The sequence below is a fragment of the Muntiacus reevesi genome, chromosome 6, assembly GCF_963930625.1.
Source record: "Muntiacus reevesi chromosome 6, mMunRee1.1, whole genome shotgun sequence".
NCBI classification, from domain to species: domain Eukaryota; kingdom Metazoa; phylum Chordata; class Mammalia; order Artiodactyla; family Cervidae; genus Muntiacus; species Muntiacus reevesi.
This window is the reverse complement of record NC_089254.1, coordinates 62,898,348-62,918,017: the sequence shown is the minus strand read 5'-3', so window position 1 is coordinate 62,918,017 and position 19,670 is coordinate 62,898,348. Positions and strand designations below refer to the sequence as shown.

At 40.7% G+C, this 19,670-nt stretch overlaps 1 protein-coding gene across 3 annotated transcripts in view; it reads right to left on the bottom strand.

Annotated features, from left to right (window-relative positions):
• Nucleotides 1-19,670, bottom strand: part of SCRN1 (secernin 1) — a 63,029-nt gene that overhangs the window by 29,842 nt on the left and 13,517 nt on the right. For all 3 annotated transcript variants that reach the window (XM_065939040.1, XM_065939038.1, XM_065939039.1), the window contains one exon: nt 11,844-12,003. In XM_065939040.1, coding sequence (XP_065795112.1) covers nt 11,844-12,002 — 159 coding nt within the window. In that variant the 5' untranslated portion in view covers nt 12,003. The remainder of the gene's footprint in view (nt 1-11,843; nt 12,004-19,670) is intronic.

The following is a 19,670-nucleotide window of genomic DNA, read 5'->3' as shown; positions in this document are numbered from 1 at the left end:
TCACTTAATGCAATGCAACCATTGTGCCTTTCCTACTGTACTCAGATGGTGAACACAACCCTGGCACTGCCAGCGAAAACCACTGTGAAATGAGTTGATGAGTCAGCCAGACTTCTTAGGAGGAGAAAGAAAGGTAGGAAAAAAAGGGATGCTTTAGGAAAATAGGTTTAGTTTTAGAAAACCTGTGACTCTAAAGCAGTATTGAGATTATCACTGAGGTTGTTTGTTTTTTAATTTTTTTATCCCAGTGTTTTCTTGCCTGCAACTTGACTGGTTTTGGGAAATGTGCCATTAAGGTTTATATGAGTCTAAACAAAGACAAAAGAGGATGCTAACTATACTTTAGAAGAGGTGTTTTTTATCTCCCTGAAGCTGCAAGAGCTTTAAGGATGGACAATGCAAGGGGTTCAGAAACAGGCTTGGGAAAGGGGATGCAATGGAAGGAAGCCCCCAGGCCAAGCCACTCTCCCATGGGCCAAGGGAGATGAAACCCCTGCCTCTGGGGCTGAAGAGATGAAAACAGGAAAACAGGCAGGAAGAAAAGCATACAATCTACTTAGTGACCACGGTGCTCTGCTCAGATTTCTGATTCCAGAATGACTTGTACTCCCCTGTGGTAAGGGATAATCTTCAGAAATAACATTCAGAACCCACTCCCTGCCCCACCATGGACATGGGCATGGACAATGTTACTAATAACGCCACCAGCTACCATTAATTGGTAATTTTCTATTCTTCTTGCAAATATTTTCTTTGGGAAGAAAGGAGGGAAAGTATCTACCAAAAATCTATCCCAAATTGTGAAAACTGTATAATCTGACTGAGGATACTAATCCCATACAGAATTGCATATAGTGGAAAATAAAAAAAAAATTTAAAAATAACTTTCTAAAACAGGAAACAATGACATCTAAAGGAGGCAAAAATGGAGGAGAGGTTTATTATATAATAATAAGAGAACCTTTCAAAAAGCAATTATGTATCAAACCTGACTTGGCTGTCAAGAATTCTGTCTCCATAAGTGATGGTATAATGACTCTCTTGGGCACCAAGTATAGATAATGGAAACTTTAGCTGAAATCCACTGTTTTCTCCAGGAAAATATTCTAGCATTGTATCCTTTCTTTCTTAAATAGAAGGCTTAACCATTTACAAATAGGCCTAAACCCAATCCACATCCACACACAAATGCACATATGCACAGACAGAACATCATAATCCAAGAAATCATTTGTCTGATTCCTCAACACCCTTGCCCACAGGGCCCAACATAAAGGGAGACGAGTTCTGCAATGCACAGTGCATATAGCATCCTCAGGACTCAGAGGCCTTCACAAATAGATACATACTTACCCATCAGGTCCCATGCTGTAAAGAGCAATACTGCATAGTAACCGGAAATGTTAGGTCCATGAATCAAGGCAAATTGGGAGTGATCAAACAGGAGATGGCAAGAGGGAACGTCAACATTCTAGGAATCAGCGAACTAAGAGGGACTGGAATGGGTGAATTTAACTCAGATGACCATTATATCTACTACTGTGGGCAGGAATCCCTTAGAAGAAATGGAGTAGCCATCATAATCAACAAAAGAGTTCAAAATGGATGCAATCTTAAAAATGACCGAATGATCTCTGTTCGTTTCCAAGGCAAAACATTCAATATCACAGTAATCCAAGTCTATGCCCCGACCAGTAACGCTGAAAAAGCTGAAGCTGAACGGTTCTGTGAAGACCTATAAGACCTTTTAGAACTAACACCTAAAAAAGATGTCCTTTTCATTATAGGGGACTGGAATGCTAAAGTAGGAAGTCAAGAAACACCTGGAGTAACAGGCAAATTTGGGTTTGGAGTACAGAATGAAGCAGGGCAAAGGCTAACAGAGTTCTGCCAAAAGAACACACTGGTCATAGCCAACACCCTCTTCCAACAACTCAAGAGAAGACTCTACACACGGACATCACCAGATGGTCAACACCGAAATCAGACTGATTATATTCTTTGCAGTCAAAGATGGAGGAGCACCATACAGTCAGCAAAAACAAGACCAGCAGCTGACTGTGGCTCAGATCATGAACTCCTTATTGCCAAATTCAGACTTAAATTGAAGAAAGTGGGGAAAACCACTAGACCATTCTGGTATGACCTAAATCAAATCCCTTATGATTATATAGTGGAAGTGAGAAATAGATTTAAGGGACTAGATCTGATAGAGTGACTGATGAATTATGGATGGAGGTTCGTGACATTGTACAGAAGAGAGGGATCAAGACATTCCCAAGAAAAAGAAATGCAAAAAGGCAAAAAGGTTGTCTGAGGAGGCCTTACAAATAGCTGTGAAAAGAAGAGAAGTGAAAAGCAAAGGAGAAAAGGAAAGATATTCCCATCTGAATGCAGAGTTCCAAAGAATAGCAAGGAGAGATAAGAAAGCCCTCCTCAGTGATCAGTGAAAGAAATAAAGGAAAACAATAGAATGGGAAAGACTAGAGATCTCATCAAGAAAATTAGAGATACCAAGGGAACATTTCATGCAAAGATGGGCTCAATTAAAGGACAGAAATTGTAAGGACCTAACAGAGCAGAAGATATTAAGACGAAGTGGCAAGAATAAACAGAAAACAGTACAAAAATATCTTCATGACCCAGATAATCACAATGGTGTGATCACTCACTTAGAGCCAGACATCCTGGAATGTGAAGTCAAGTGGGCCTTAGGAAGCATCACTACGAACAAAGATAGTAGAGGTGATGGAATTCCAGTTGAGCTATTTTAAATTCTAAAAGATGATGCTGTGAAAGTGCTGCACTCAATATGCCAGCAAATTTGGAAAACTCAGCAGTGGCCACAGGACTGGAAAAGGTCAGTTTTCATCCAAATCTCAAAGAAAGGCAAGGTCAAAGAATACTCAAACTACCGCACAATTTCACTCATCTCACACGCTAATAAAGTAATGGTCAAACTTCTCCAAGCCAGGCTTCAGCAATACGTGAACTGTAAACTTCCAGATGTTCAAGCTAGTTTTAGAAAAGACAGAGGAGGGACTTCCCTAGTGGTCCAGTGGGTAAGATACCCAGCTCCCAATGCAGGGGACCTGGATTCTATCCCTGGTTAGGAAACTAAACCCCACGTGCCACAAGAGACCTGGAGACAGCCAAATAAATAAATGTTTAAAAAAAAAAAAAAAGAAAAAGAAAAGGCAAAGGAACCAGAGATCAAATTGCCAATACCTGCTGGATCATTGAAAAAGCAAGAGCATTCCAGAAAAACATCTATTTCTGCTTTATTGACTATGCCAAAGCCTTTGACTGTGTGGATCACAATAAGCTGGGGAAAATTCTGAAAGAGACGGAAATACCAGATCACCTGACCTGCCTCTTGAGAAACATGTATGCAAGTCAGGAAGCAACAGTTAGAACTGTACATGGAACAACAGACTGGTTCCAAATAGGAAAAGGAGTGTGTCAATGCTGTATATTGTCACCCTGCTTATTTAACTTATATGCAGAGTACATCAAGAGAAACACTGGGCTGGATGAAGCACAAGTTGGAATCAAGATCGCCGGGAGAAATATCAATAACCTCAGATATACAGATGACACCACCCTTATGGCAGAAAGTGAAGAAGAGCTAAAGAGCCTCTTGATGAAACTGAAAGAGGAGAATGAAAAAGTTGGCTTAAAGCTCAACATTCAGAAAACTAAAATCATGGCATCTGGTCCCATCACTTCATGGCAAATAGACGGGGAAATGATGGAAACAGTGGCTGACTTTATTTTGGGGGGCTCCAAAATCACTGAAGATGGTAACTGCAGTCATGAAATTAAAAGACACTTACTCCTTGGAAGGAAAGTTAAGACCAATTTAGACAGCATATTAAAAAGGAGAGATATTACTTTGCCAACAAAAGTCCATCTAGTCAAGGTTATGGTTTTTCCAGTAGTCATGTATGGATGTGAGAGTTGGATTGTAAAGAAAGCTGAGTGCTGAAGAATTGATGCTTTTTAACTTGGTGTTTGAGGAGACTCTTCAGAGTCCCTTGGACTACAAAGAGATCCAACCAGTTCATCCTAAAGGAGATCAGTCCTGGGTGTTCATTGGAAGGACTGATGTTGAAGCTGAAACTCGAATACTTTGGCCACCTGATGCGAAGAGCTGACTCATTTGAAAAGACCCTGATGCTGGGAAAGATTGAGGGCATGAGGAGAAGGGGATGACAGAGGATGAGATGACTGGATGGCATCACCTACTCAATGGACATGAGTTTGGGTAAACTCTGGGAGTTGGTGATGGACAGGTAGGCCTGACATGCTGTAGTCCATGAGGTCACAAAGAATCAGATGCAACTGAGTGACTGAACTGACCTGAACTTACCCATCCTACTCTGCAACCAAAATGGGAGTTGTTAAAAACCCAGAATCTGCAGAAGAAAGACTAAAGAGCACAAAATAAAATGCTCTGATCTGCCAACTGTGCAGCTGAACAAAATGCCCAGTGTAATTTTAGAAACTGAGGAACTCAGTGCTGAAGGACCCCATTTTTTTATTCCTCCATCTCAAGTAGAGTGAACTGGACAAAGAGTAGTGAGAGATGGATAGGCAGACAGATGGACAGACTGAGGGCAGGATGAAGGGAAGGGTGGGTAAGGGCATGAACTGAAAGGCAGGACCACCTGAGAGGATGGCCCAGCTGGAAGCGTGGGCGGGTGGGTGGCAATGAGTAATCAGAGTGACCTTCTGCACAGGATTATTCTCAGAAAACGGGCTTCAGACTGCAACACTCACATGAGATTTCCAGGCAAACTGTAGACAATGTTTAAAATGTCATGAAAAGGCTGAGTAACAGAAGAGTTTTTATGAGAAGTTCTCAGTCTTCATAATTAAAATTTTCTGTATGCTAAAGAAGACTATTATGAAAGTTACATTACAGTTATTGTAGCTCAAAAGCCTGGTAGAAAAGAAGCCATCATTCTGTACTTGGGACAAGAACAGGGGATGGAGACAGGTGTAACTGTATGGGAATTAAAGACACAGAGCAAGTTTGAAAAGCAGCTTTAGCATATGCTAAAAGTTAGGAGCTTAGGAACTGAGGCCTGGAGTTACAGAATCTCTCAACACTACCTGATTCTTTTTTTAAAAAAAGAAAAAGAAAAATCTCTCTCTGCACAGTGTTCTCCTTGGAGTTTACAAAGTGCTTTCTCATGTTAGCTCACATGTGTTTTACAAGAACCATACCACCATATGACCCAGGAACCCCACAACTAGATATATACCCCGAGGAAACCAAAACGGAAAAAGACACATGTACCCCAGTGTTCACTGCAGCACTATTTACAACAGCTAGAAAATGGAAGCAACATTTTAGATGTCCATCAACAGATGGGTAAAGAAGCTGTGGGACATATATGCAAGGGAATATTATTCAGCCATAAAAAGGAATGCATTTGAGTCAGTTTTAATGAGGCAGATAAACCTAGAGCCTATTATATAGAGTGAAATAAGTCAGAAAGAGAAAGATAAATATAGTAATATACATGGAATCTAGAAAGATAGTACTGATGAAATTATTTGGAGGGCAGCAATGTAGACACAGACATAGAGAACAGACTTACAGACATAGGGGGTCAGGAAGGAGAGGGTGAGATGTATGAAAAGAGTAATATAGAAACTTATATTACCATATGTAAAGCAGATAGTCGATGGAAATTTTGGAGAAGGAAATGGCAACCCACTTCAATATTCTTGTCTGGAGAATCCCACCCATGAACAGAGAAGCCTGGTGGGCTACAGTGTGTGGGGTCACAAAAGAGCTGGACGTGAAGGAAGTGACTAAACAACAACAAATGGGAATTTGATATATGACTCAGGGAACTCAAACAGAGACTGTAACAACCTAGAGGGGTGGGAGGGGGAGAAAGATGGGAGGGATCTTCAAGATGGAGGGGACATAGCTGACTCATGTTGATATTTGGCAGAAACCAACAAAATTCCGTAAAGCAATTATCCTTCAATTAAAAATAAATTAATTTTTAAAAAACCAACAACAAAAAAACCTGAAAAACAAAAAAAAAAAGAAAAATCTCTCCCTGCAGTGTTCTGCTTGGAGTTTACAAAGTGCTTTCTTTCACATGTTAGCTCACACGTGCTTTGCAAGAAGGTAGACATGGCGGGGTAGGGGGTTCTATGACCTCTGTCTGGCAAATGAGGAAACTGAGTCTCAAAGGCTCAAAGGTCCAAGACGCAGTAAATGAAGAAGGCAGGACTAGAACACAGGACCCTGCCTCCTGAGCCAGAACTCATCCCCCTAGTTTCAGCTGATTATGAATTTCAATTAATTTATTAAAAAAAATGACACTTAAGATGCTACACATTCACAGAAGGGTGGCAGGCTAAAGGGAGGAGGGGGACATTGGTGCTGGCGCCTTGAAGGATGCACAGGAGTCTACCAAGTAGATGAGGAGATGGGAGAGGACGGGGAGACTCAGCAAAGGATACAGCAAAAGAACAGAGAAATGCAAGTGTGCTGTTCGTTCAAGAAGCAGCTCACACAGCTGACGCCTACTGTGTAAGCTAGGAAAGGCAAACTAAGCATGAAGATGAAAAAGTAAGCAGGGAATTGTACAACCCTTACAGAGGTCAGTTATTACCAAAAAAATGTACCCTATGACCTAGTGACCCTGCATGTGGAAGTGTGTTCAATGACTACATGTATAGAAAGCCTTGTGTACAATGTTCTTCATGGCTGTACTTTCCAGACCAGTCAAAAGTCCAAGCATTCACCAACAGAGAACTGATTAAATTATGGGGTATCTCCACAATAGACTACTATCAGCTGTAAAAGAATAATAATAATCTCTATTTCAATGTTCAGCTATAGAAAACTCTTTAGAAAGCTTTTAGCTATAGAAAACTCTTTAGAAAATGTTACTAGACAAAAGAAAGCCAGTTGTAGGCTAGAAATTGTGTTAAAAAAATATCAAGTCTCAGAATAGTGTATATAATGTGCTACTTTCATGAAAAAAGAAAAGGTGGCATATACATATTTATTTGCATTTGCATAAAAGATGACAAGATGGTCAAGAAAAAAAAGGATTACATAAGATGGAAATTTTAATAGACAGGAATAAGGGAAGATTAAGACTGCTTACATAAACCTTTTCAATATTATTAAATCTTTGAACCACATCATTTTATCATTTATTCAAAATATAAAATTACATTAAAAAGTACCTTTACCCAAATGAGTTTAAAAATTCATGTGCACAAAAAACCTGCACACAAATTTTACAGCAACTTTATTCAAAATTGCCCAAACTTGGATGCAACCAAGATGTCCTTCAATAGGTGAATGGAAAAATAAATTCTGGTATATCCAGGCAATGGATTATTATTCAGAGCAAAAAAGAAAACATTCTATCAAGCTTGGAAGAGACATCAGTGAACCTTAAATGTCTATTGCTAAGTGAAAGAAGCCAATCCGAAAAGGCTACATACTATATGATTCCAACTATATAACCTTCTAGAAAAGGGAAAACTATGAAGACTGTAAAAAGATAAGGAGTTTCCAGGGGTTAGGGGAAGGGACAGATGACTAGCTAGAACATAGAGGATTTTTAGGGCACTGAAAACACTCTGAATGATATAGATGGATACATGGTATTAGACATTGTCAAACCCCAGAGAATACACAACACAAAGAGTGAACTTTAATAAACTATCGACTGGGTCAATAATCATGTATCAATACAGGCTCATCCACTGTAAAAGATATTAAGGCAAAATGTTAATAATAGGGGAACCTGGGAGGCAGGCAGCAGGGGTGGTGAGGGATTATATGAGAACACTCTGTACTTACACTCATTTTTCCACAAACCTAAAACTGCTTTAAAAATGTCTGTTAATTTAAAAGAAAAGAAAGAAAAGTGAACAGGATGCCAGGCAGGAAGAGTTCTGAATGGCATGCAAATCAGCCTGGATTCTCATCTTATAAACGACAACCCAACATTTTTAAACAAGGCAGTGACAACGCTGTGATCTGGAAAGAAAAGTCCCTGCAGGGAACAGAATTCAGGGGAAAGAGACCTGGCCACCACTAAGCAGATCAAAGCAGAAAGAAGATGGGCGTGGGTGTGAGTGAACTGGGAGCGGCGAGGAGATGGGGACACAGGCAAGGAAGCAACAAGACTCAGTGACCGCTGTCCCTCTGCATCCACAGATGAGTCGGCAAACATGGCTCAACACTTGCTTCTGGTTTCTAGAATAAGCTCTGTGGCAGACAACAGAGCTGACAGAGGAAGAGAAGCAAATGAAATGGGAATAGTGAATTTGGTTTTTGACCTGTAAAGTTATTTTACCTGCAGCATACGGATGTGAAAACATGCCAAGGCAACTCAGAACACAGATATGCAACTCAGAAAAAAGGTCAAGGCTGCCTAGCAACTAACTCTGGTATGTATCAAACTGTGCTTAGTTATTAGGCAAGGGACATAATTTATGGTGTATTCGAGGTGTACATCATAAATACATGGTGTATTTGAGCATTAATGTATCATAACTAGTGAAAGGGATCTAGTCTATTTCCTAAAATGACTGTAACCATGAGAATAAAACATATAAAGTCATTTAAACTATGCCCCAAAAAAGAAAATAAATTTTTCTAAAATATTTATTTCAGTTATAAAAGGTTTTGTGCAATACTGTACTTACTATGGCTACTAAAAAATGACCCCCAAATTTAGTGATATAAAACAACCATTTGTTATGTTCATGAATTCGATGCATCAGGAACTTGGACAGGGCAGAGAAGGGATGGTGTGAGTCTATTCCATGGAGTCTGCGGTCTGGAATCACTGAAGGGGCATTCACTCACACATCTGGCATTGGCACTGGCTGCAGGCTCTCCATGGGGGCCCCATCGCATGGTATCTGCTGGGTTCCTCCCAGCATTGTGCCTGGGAACTTAGGGCTAGAGTCCCAAAGGAGGGAGACAAGCAGAAGTCAGATCCTTTTGTGACCCAGCCCTGGAGGTCACACAGCATCGTCTCCATCAGGTTTCACTGCCTGGTGCCACCAGAAACCCTCATGAAGATTCACGGCATGGGTGAGGGTGCATAACCCCCCCTCACTCCATGGAAGTGTGACCAGCACACTGTGAGAAGGACATGTGGGGTGGGATTTGTTAGAGCCATCTTCTGGAAATCTGCCCACATGAAAATCAAAGTGCTTCAGTGTGCGTGACTCGCTGGGAAAAAGAAACATGTAGGGAAGGCAGCCAGGGAAGGTCAGTAACAACTCAAACCAAGTCAACTTGATCCATATCCAGTCCCCTCTGTCCCAGAAACATTCAGATCTAAACAACATGGACATTCAAACATTAATGAAGACCCATTTAAAACCTACCATGAGCATCAGAGAACCTAGCACTCTTCCCCGCCCATATGAAAGGAAAGTCCCACTGAAGTTTAGGAGCCTGACCCAAGTTAGTGGTGCAACATCAGAGGCAAGTGGTTCTGGCAAAAGTCCTATGGGAAACAATCTGCCACCGTCCCAACCACAGACTAGAGCCGTGACCTGCTCAACTCTGCCCATTCATCTCAGTGCTGCTGCTGAATTCACCTAGCATAACCAGCTCCTTGTAGAGGGCTATTGCTCTCTGGTGAAGCTTAATGCTTTTAGAAGGCTGAAACAGAGATTCAGATAAGAAAATGAAATACACATGGATGAATACCCATTTAAAATGCACAATCACCAGAAAAATTGGTTTATTTTATAAAGTATAAAACACCAAAGGGTAGAGATTATGTCAGTGGCAAGAGCTTGTTAATTTATCAGCCCCCAATTTTTTTCTCTAAATTCTTCATCCTTTAACAATTACCATTTAAACACAAACAACTAACTATACCATAACCAAGAAGTTTATTCCATGCAAAGATGGTTCAATTTATCATGAAATAGAAAGTAAAAAAAAAAAAAAATCAGGGCATTAGCTTCTGATTATCTCCTGATCTTTAACAAAATGTACTACCTATTTCTCAGGGTTTTTTAAAAGCATTCAAAGTATGAACTGATGTACACTTTTTAACATGACAAAATGATATGAATCTCCATTCCAAAGCCAGCATCTTACATAATATGGAAGCACTAGAGGCTGCCCCACTCAGGTCAGGAACAAGGCAAAGATACCCACTTTCTCCATTGTTATTAATACTGAATCCAAGCCATAAGCCAAACAGATGAGAAAAGAATTAGAGATGTAAGAACAATCAAACTATCCATATTTGCAGGATTATAATAACACAGCTGGAAAATCAAAGAGAATCAATAATACAAGCTGACACAATAAATAAAAGAATTTAGTTTAAAAAGTAGAATGTAAAATTAACATAAAATAGCCATCATGATGATTTGAGAGAATACCATTGAAACATGTATATTACCATATGTGAAATAGATCACCAGTCCAAGTTCGATGCAAGGCACTCAAAGCCTGTGCACCGGGACAACCCAGATGGATGAGATGGGGAGGGAGGTGGTATGGGGGTTCGGGATGGGGGACACATGTACACCCGTGGCTGATTTAGGTCAATGTAGGGCAAAAGCCACCACAATATTGTAAAGTAACTAGCTGCCAATTAAAATGTATTAATTTTAAAAATAGCCATCATGAAAGTTTGACACTACACTCTGGGAATATGGACAAACAGGTATTGTCTTACATTGCTGGTGGGAATGTAAAATGGCACACCACCTATAGAAAGAAACTTGACAATATATAACAAAATCACGTGGGCTTTCCAGGTGACTCAGTGGTAAAGAATCCTCCTGCCAATGCAGGAGACTCAGGAGATGTGAGTTCAATCCCTAGGTTGGAAAGATCCTCTGGAGGAGGAAATGGCAACCCATTCCAGCATTCTTGCTGGGATAATCCCATGTACAGAGAAGCCTCATGGGCTACAGACCATGGGGTCACAAAAGTGTCGGACACGACTGAGCAACTGAGAAAGTAGGCATAACAAAACCACATGTTTATAAATCCTGTGACTCAGAAATCCCATTTCTAGGCACCTATCCCCTAAAATATTGACTGAACAGGTTTTTAAGCACTCAAAATAAGAATTGGTGGATAATTTTTTAACATGATAAAAATATATCAACCAAGACCAGACACTGTGACAGGTGTACAAGGCTATTATGCACACCAGCACTATTTGTAATAGCAAAAGACTGGAAAACAATCCAAGTGTCTATCAACATGAGACTGATTAAAGTATGATTACATTCATAGAATGAAACACGACACAGCTTTAAATGAGTAATGAAGATGGTCACTCCAGATGGAATGACTTGCAAAACAGAGTTTTCGTTGAAAAATTCAAAGTGGAAAAAAGTATATATAGCATGCTACCATTCATCTAATGAAGGAAGAAAGGAACTTGGACAAATATGCACATACATATGTGAGTGTGTTTGCTACATATACATTTAAATTTTTAAATGGAAGGATAAATCCCAAACTTCCAAAACATTATTACCTATAGAAGAAAAAGGAAATAGAGAAATGACACAAAGGTAGAAGCTAGACTTCTTTGAATATATTTTACTTCATAGATTTGACTTTGGAATGGGTAAATAGTTTACTTAATTATAAAACATGTGTCATAGCAATGAATTCTCTTTGGACCCGGGGTTTTTAAGGCTACAAACAAACCAGAATGGAAAGAGGAATCAACAGAACCCACAAGAGAGTTCTGAGGGTAAACGGGTTTCCACATTAACAAGTCAAGGTCCTGGGCAAAGCCCGAGAAAAAGAATACGTGTTAACAGAGAGAGAGTAACACGTGACTTACCTCAACCTTGCTCTCAGGTTCATGATCAGCGGCTGAGAAATACACAACCTCTTGCACTTCATCCCTGGGCCGAGCTGAATTTTTCCCAAATACCACCAGACCGTCCTTTGCACGTGGCGGGAAGGCCACAAAGCAGTAACTTGGAGGAGCTACAGCCATCCTAAAAAGAGAGAGATGCCAGAGAGAGAATGGACGTGGGCCTAACGTGGAAAATCCACCAGTGAGCTCTTCAGACATATTTCACCAGCTAACCAAGTTTCACTGTTGAACTGTGTGCAACGAGCTCATTTGGAGATCCCAGCTGGCAAATGAAGCAGGAGTGTCTGGAGTAGAATTACGGAGCCACTGAGACCAGATACTGTTAGTACTCTGTGGGATTAAATGAGCTCAGATTTGCAACAGAACGCAGTGACAGCCAAAAGCGCAATGACGTAGGAGAAAGGAAAGGAGGTTATTGTTCCAGGCAGAAAACACACACACACTGCAATCTGTCACAGCAATAGAAAAATAGATAACTGTACTTTAAAACAGTGCACTGCAGAAGTGCCTCTTGATCTAGAGGCCCATGGCCACCCTGTGATAGATTTTGGAGTGCTGATGGGGAAATGGGTCTGGAAATAAACTGAAAGATACCTCTCTCTTTTTATCTATTTTTACTCTACCTCAATGACATCACACACAATCATCTCTAGGCCTTCTTCTCACCTCTCCAGCTGCTCCTGGGCTGGCTAGTTCTCTTCCACCTGGCTACTAAGTATCTTCACAGCTTGGTCCTTCCTTCCTCATTTAATGCTCTTTCTGTGAAAACTCATCCATGCCCAGAGCTCCCCATGTCATCTACAAGCCAATGACCTACACATATAATTCCAGCTCAGTTCTCTCCTTGAGCTCTTGACCCACACACCCAGCCTAACTGATATCCAAAGCTGATTTCATCATCTTCCCCAAACTGGGTCCCTTCCTAAGGTTCCCTCTCTGTGGCCAGCTCCATCATCCATCTCATCGGAGCATCAGAGTCTATCCTTACCATGTGTTTCTCCATCACCTAACATATCACCACGTTCTGTAAATTCAATCTCCTAAATCTCTACAGAAACTATCTATTTCTTCCCACTTGTACTACTACCCTGCACCAAGCCACCATCATCTCTAAGCCTGGATCATTGTAACTGCTCCTAAGGGGTGACGCTATATCAGCTCTCTCCAAAACATTCCTCACATTGCATCCAAAGTGACCTTTTTAAAAGAAAAACTTGGGGACTCCCCTGGTGGCCCAGCGGTTGGGACTCCACACTTCCACCACAGGGGGCACAGGTTCAGTCCTTGATCTGGGAACTAAGATACCAATATGCCACGTGTCCAAAAAAAATTTTTTTAATAAAATAAAAGGAAGGTTTGATCATGTCATTCCTGCTTAAAATCTTCCATACTGTTCCCACGGCTCTTAGAATAAAGACGAAAAGCTGATCAAGCCCATGTCGTCTCCCCGCCTCATCTCATACCATTCACCCCTCCAGTCTCTCAACTCCAAGACAGAGGCCTTTTTCTAGTTTCTCAATACTCCAGAGCCTTTGCACAAGCTGTACCCTCTTTCCTAGCACTCCTTTCCCTGATCCCTACATCAGTCAATTGTACTTTACGATCACAATCTAAAACAGCCCTGTAATTATTTTACTACCAACAATCAGTAATTAGTCTTTCTTCCCCCCACCAAAGTTTAAAAATATGAAGGCAGGGACCATGTCTCTTTTGCACATCTCTGTAAACCCAGCACTACACAGCGTCTTCTGCAGGGTTACTATTACTGTCTAGTTGCTAAGTTGTGTATGACACTTTTGTGACCCTAGGGACTGTAGCCCGCCAGGTTCCCCTATCCATGGGATTTCCCAGGTAAGAATACCAGAATGGGTAGCCATTCCCTTCTGCAGGGGATCTTCCAGACCCAGGGACTGAATCCTCATCTCCTGCGTTGGCAGGTGTCTTCATTACCACTGAGTCACCAGTGAAGCCCCCCCACCCCCACCACTTCCGCAGGGTAGATGTTCAATAAGCAACGACCAAGTGCTCAGTCCTTCCTTAATGCTCCAGCAAACTGCGGCTGACTCTCAACAGCTCTTTCTCACCACCATGCTTCTGCACCCACTGAAGTGCCCCTCCGTTAAGGCTCTGCACAGGTCCCTCAGGATCTGATTCAAAAACTCCCTCTTTTTCAAAAAGTCTTCTATGAAGAACTCTGTCATTTTCTCAGCACCCATAAATACTGATGCATCTAGTCTGTCTGAGGATAACGTGCCTCCATTATTTATAAACGTACCGCTTCAGATGTTTCAAATAAAGCTCCCTGAGGGCAGAACCTATGCCACCCAATTACAGTAGCTCATTCCCCAACTCTCTGAATTATAGACACTCAACAAACATTATTATTGAGCCAACTATCATATTTGTGCCATGAATCACCCAACTTAAATGTGTTTTATTTTATGATCCTAAGATAAAATGTGAAATAAAGCAATATTCTCAGAAAAGCAACCAGGATTCAAACCTTTGCCCTGCCAATGTCACCTACTAGCTTGTGTGACCTTGAGCAAGTTACTTTACCTCTCTGAGCCTAAGTTTTCTTTCCATAAATGTTTTACTCCAGCCCACAGATTTATCATGAATATCAAATGAAATGATTGCTGGAGAAAATATTTTGAAAACTATGGAGGCTACCTGGGTTCTGACTGGTCAAATACAGTAGCATTTCAAAAATTTCCATTGAACAAGTCAATTAAAATCAACGCTCCTCACTCACAACTAGAGCAGCTATCAAGTCAGAGTCAGCAACATTCTGTGTTTAGAAACATCTTTGTGAGGGAGGATGTTGCTACATCTATAACCAAACTACTGCAGGTTAGTCTGCACATCCACACCCCAGACTGTCAAGAGTTCTTCCCAGCAGTGCTTATGTCGGGTCCCTCTCCAGGGCACAGAGAAGTATGGGAGTCCATAAGTCTGAAAATCACTTCCTGCTGTGTACGTGCACGGTTGTGTCCAACTCTTTGCAACCTGGACTGTAGCCCGCCCAGCTCCTCTGTCCATAGAATTTTCCAGGCAAGAATACAGGAGTGAGCTACCATTTCCTACTACAGGGGGTCTTCCTGACCCAGTGATCAAACCATCTCCTGCATCTCCTTCTTTGGCAGGCAGATTCTTTACCACAGAGCCACCAGGGAAGCCCCGAAATTCCTTCTAGTTCAGGAAAATATCCTCCAGTCCTTTAAAGGGAAAGAAAAGGTGAGAAGATAAAGAGTCTTCAGTTCTTTCTCCTCTTAACCTTTCCCATTTTCACAAAACCACATTATCTTCAAATTTGAAGGCTAGAGACAGATAAACCAAGACTCCGTGTGTGTAAGAAAGACCTACAATAATTGTAATAAGATGCCTTTATAGAGGGCTCCTAAAATTAGGAGGTAAGAAGAATTGCAGGCTAAGTCAAATAAAGTGAAACAGACAAGAAGATAACGTGCAGAAAGGACACATTTCCTTGTGTTTGTATGGTTCACATAGACAAAGGGAATTCCCCTCCTTCCCGACTGTTGGGCCATGTCAAAAGTACTGGCATCGCAACTATGAACAGAACCTTATCTTACTTGATCCTTAAAAATGGTAAAAATCCACTGGCCTTGAATTTACAAGATGTATCTGCAGAAAACAAGCAACACACATGGCTTTTCTGACGAGCACTTCTTCTTCAGCCTGGACATCTGCTTGGTCAACAAGTCATCTGAATCACACGACCATGACCAATATATAGGCAACAGAAGCACAGGGAAGTTGGCTTTTCTGCTGAATTTTGGGAATGATTGGGAATGCCAGAAGGGAGCAGAATTTCTATGTCTACTTTTTTTTAATGCTAGATGAACCAGCAAACTGTGTATTACAGCCTACAGCAAACTAGCCAAGGAAAATTGTTCATTTGCTTTTCCTAGATCACCATTCCACACAACTACTAGCCTCGGAGACAACTTAGCTAGATCCTTGTCTATTCTCTAGATCAGTGCTGTACAAAAGAATTTTCTGCAATGACAAAAATGTTTTATCTCTACTGTCTAATATGGTGGCCACCAGCCTCAAGTGGCTATTGGCATGTAGTTACTATAATTAAGGAATTAAACTTACAACTTTATGACAAAGTTTAGTTAAATTTAAATAGCCATACATGGGAGGTAGAAATTCTATTGGACAGAGCAGCATTACAACTTCCTAATAAACCCAGAAATGAAGATTTTCACACTGAGGTTTCCAGAAGTACTTATTTGTGAAATGGTTCACTTGTCCTAGGGCTTCCCAGGTGGCCCTGGTGGTAAAGAAACCTCCTGCCAGCGCAGGAGACAGAAGAGACGTAGTTTCAATGTCTTTGTGGGAAGATCCCCGGAGGAGGAAACGGCTACCCACTCCAGTATTCTTGCCTGGAGAGTTCCATGGACAGAGGAGACTGGTGGGACACAACTGAAGCGACTTAGCACAACGACACTTATTTTAATGATTAAATGGGCTATCACCCACTTATACTGAATTAGTAAAGAAGAGGCATGATACTTTCAAAAGACAGAGGAAAATAAACATTAGGAAGAGGCTACTGAACTCACCACGTGAACTGAGTTTAAGCAAGCTCCTTCCTCCAGGGGCTAAAGGTGATCACAGCCCTGGAGGACAATTCCATTTTCCTTGATGTGAATCTCACATTCCTAACTCTGAATATACCAGGAAAGTGGCCCTCACGGCTACCTGGAACCCCCTGTGTACTTGGCTGATCAGCTCCTCTCTTTACCTCCTAAATGAACTTTTGATACCTTCACTTCTCTTTAAACTTTCAACTACTTCCTCTAAACAGATTTCACTTCCTTATCCACAAAAGACAGATGGCTGGGGGAGGGAGACTGTTCCAGAAGGAGGATATGCAGGTTTCAAGGCCCTGAGGCTAGAGAAGAGGAAGGAGTCAATACATTGAAAAGCCAGTGTGGCTGAGGCCAGAGAGAATGGGAAAGAGGCTGAGGCAGGTAGACAGGCTGGTTCCTATTGGGTCTTGAAGGAGGTGGCAGGGATTTTAGGGTCTATCCCATAAAAAACACTAAAGCCACTGAAGGGTTCTAAGCCAGGTTTCAGGAAGGAAATGGAACCAGTGCACACACAACTTTTCAAAGAAGTTGCTACATTAGGGAGGAGACAGTGCAGGAGATGAAAGATAATTGCATTCCTAAATGTCTACTCTAAGGAAGGGCTTCCCAGGTGGCTCAGACTGTAAAGAATCTGCCTGCAGTGTGGGAGACCCAGGTTCAGTCCCTGGATTGGGAAAATCCCTGGAGAAGGAACTGGCAACCCACTACAATATTCTTGCTTGGAGAATTCCATGGATAGAGGAGCCTGGAGGGCTACAACCCATTGGGTCACAAGGAGTTGGGCATGACTGAGCAACTAACACACATACACACACTCCAAGGAAATGATCAGGAATATGGATAAGATTTATGCACAAAAGAGTGCATTACAGTAGTATTTATACAGGTGAAAAACTTGCCCAAACTTAACTGTCCAGCATCAGAGAAGTGGCTAAAATTTTATGCTATGTCTATATGGTGGAGTGAAACACCATAAAACCATTAAAATGTTTTTAATTGAATGGAGAAATGGTGTGGGGAAGTGGAGGGAGGATCCAAAATAGATTATCTTAACTATGTGAAAATGTGCATAGAAAAAGACTACAAGTAGTAGCCTGACCATTAAATTCTTTGTTTTTATATATTTTTCTTTTGTTTCGATTTTCCTACAAGTACTTATATTTATTTAATCACACAAAAAAGATTTTAAAAAATTAAACCTGTGAGTATTGCCAATTCAGGAATTTAATTTCAAATAAAAAAATTGGCTCTATTTCTGCATCCCAACATTTAAAATTTCAAAACTGGGAACTTCCCCAGCAGTTTAGTGGTTAAGACACTGTGCTTCCGACACAGGAGGCCCAGGTACCAACCCTGGTAGGGGAACTAAGATCCCTTTAAGCTGTGTACAAGGCCAAAAACAAGAAATTTCAAAACTGGCAAACTCTTATTTAAGTTATAGTTAGGACAAATGATTTATTCAGTATTATAGTTATTCTCTGGTATTTTGTTTTCTTTTTCTTTTTTTTTTTTTCCTTTAGAGTCTGCTCAATTCAGAATTACTCAAGGAGTACACAAATTTGCATTACTATTTTTTATACAAATAGCGGGCAGCCCTCCTACAGTCGCCTCCTTAAACAGGGAAAGAAAAACTGGCCAATCAGAAAGTCAATTTTCTGCTGACCCTGAGATGGAATTCTTTCGAAACTGATTCAAGGGATCTCAATTTTGCTCCCGTTATCTGTCATAATAATGGCTAGCATACCAGATATTTCACTAAAAAAAATTGAGATATTAACTCATCTATATACTGTATAAACCATGCATTTTGAAGTCTCTGTTTACAGTATTGTTATAAACTGCTAAATCATTCATGTATCACACAAAAGACTGACTTTACAATTTTTCTCCTTTTCCCTCTATAATTTTATCCAGCATTATGAGATATCATAAGCTCCTCTGAAGAAAAATAAAATTTAATTAACTCCCAATCACATATGCTAATACAGAAATCTATTGCGTAGTTTTTTTCATCATTCATAATCAGCTTTAGAAAACAGAAAAACTATTCAAGAATGGGTTTTCTATTATAATTACACTCTCCTTAAACCAGCAGCGGAATCAATGAACAAAGCTTACTCAAGAAATAAAGCCATGACTGATGACTTTTTTTCTTAACTTGCTTGCTTTGAGGCACAATTTTGAAGCAATCTCTGAGTCATGAGGATCCAGAAGTAGGGGTGGGGGTACAGGATTATACTACAGGCCTAAAACTGAACCCAGGAATGTCTGAAAAGCTCTGTTTCCTGAACTGCATGTTGTAGTCCTTTCGTGGGTTATGGAATCAACCTACTGGACAAGATCAACATTTTTTAGAAAAGAATATATGCATCTCATACAGGAAGGGTAAGCGTTGACACAAGGAGCTTTAAGTTCAAATACACACACAGAAGTGTATGTATGCACTGGGCTGCGATACAACATTTCTTTTACTACAGGTTTCAAGCAAAAATCTTCAAAAGCAACAGGCTTAGAGGGCAGGTCTATTGAATAGGCTTCTTTGTGGTAAATACCAATTGGGATTCTTGCCAGGAAAACTAACAGCTCCAATTAATGAAACACTCTAATTTAACCCTTGTAGACAATTAAACTGACAGGCATTTCCTAGGAAGTATTTGTTAAGAGTATTTCAAAGTGCATTTATCTGTACTTTATTCCAAGTAGAATAAGCCAGTCACAAAAATGCAAATACTGTATTTCACTTATATGAGTTACTTAGAGTAGTGAAATGCAGAGAGGCAGAATTAGAATGGTGGTTACCAGGGGCTGGACCAGGGAGGGGCAGGAGAGGGAGGAGGATGGACAGTTGTTTAATGGATACAGAGAGTCAATTTTGCAGGGTGAAAAATTCCTGGGGATTGGTTGCACAACAACATGAATATTCTTAACACAACTTAACTGTACACTTAAAATGGTTAAGATAGTAAATCTTATGTGTATTTTAAACATAAAAATCAAATATCCACAGGTGGCTCAAGGCTACCGCAGTGGCCTGGGCAGCTTTAGATAGGGTGGTATCAGTTGTGGTAAAGTATTTCTAAGAGCAATTTTTAACCGTCAAAATCTTTTCAGGAGTCATGACTTCCTCTTGGGAATTATAATTGCAGAGGCCCTGAGCTCCCAGCAT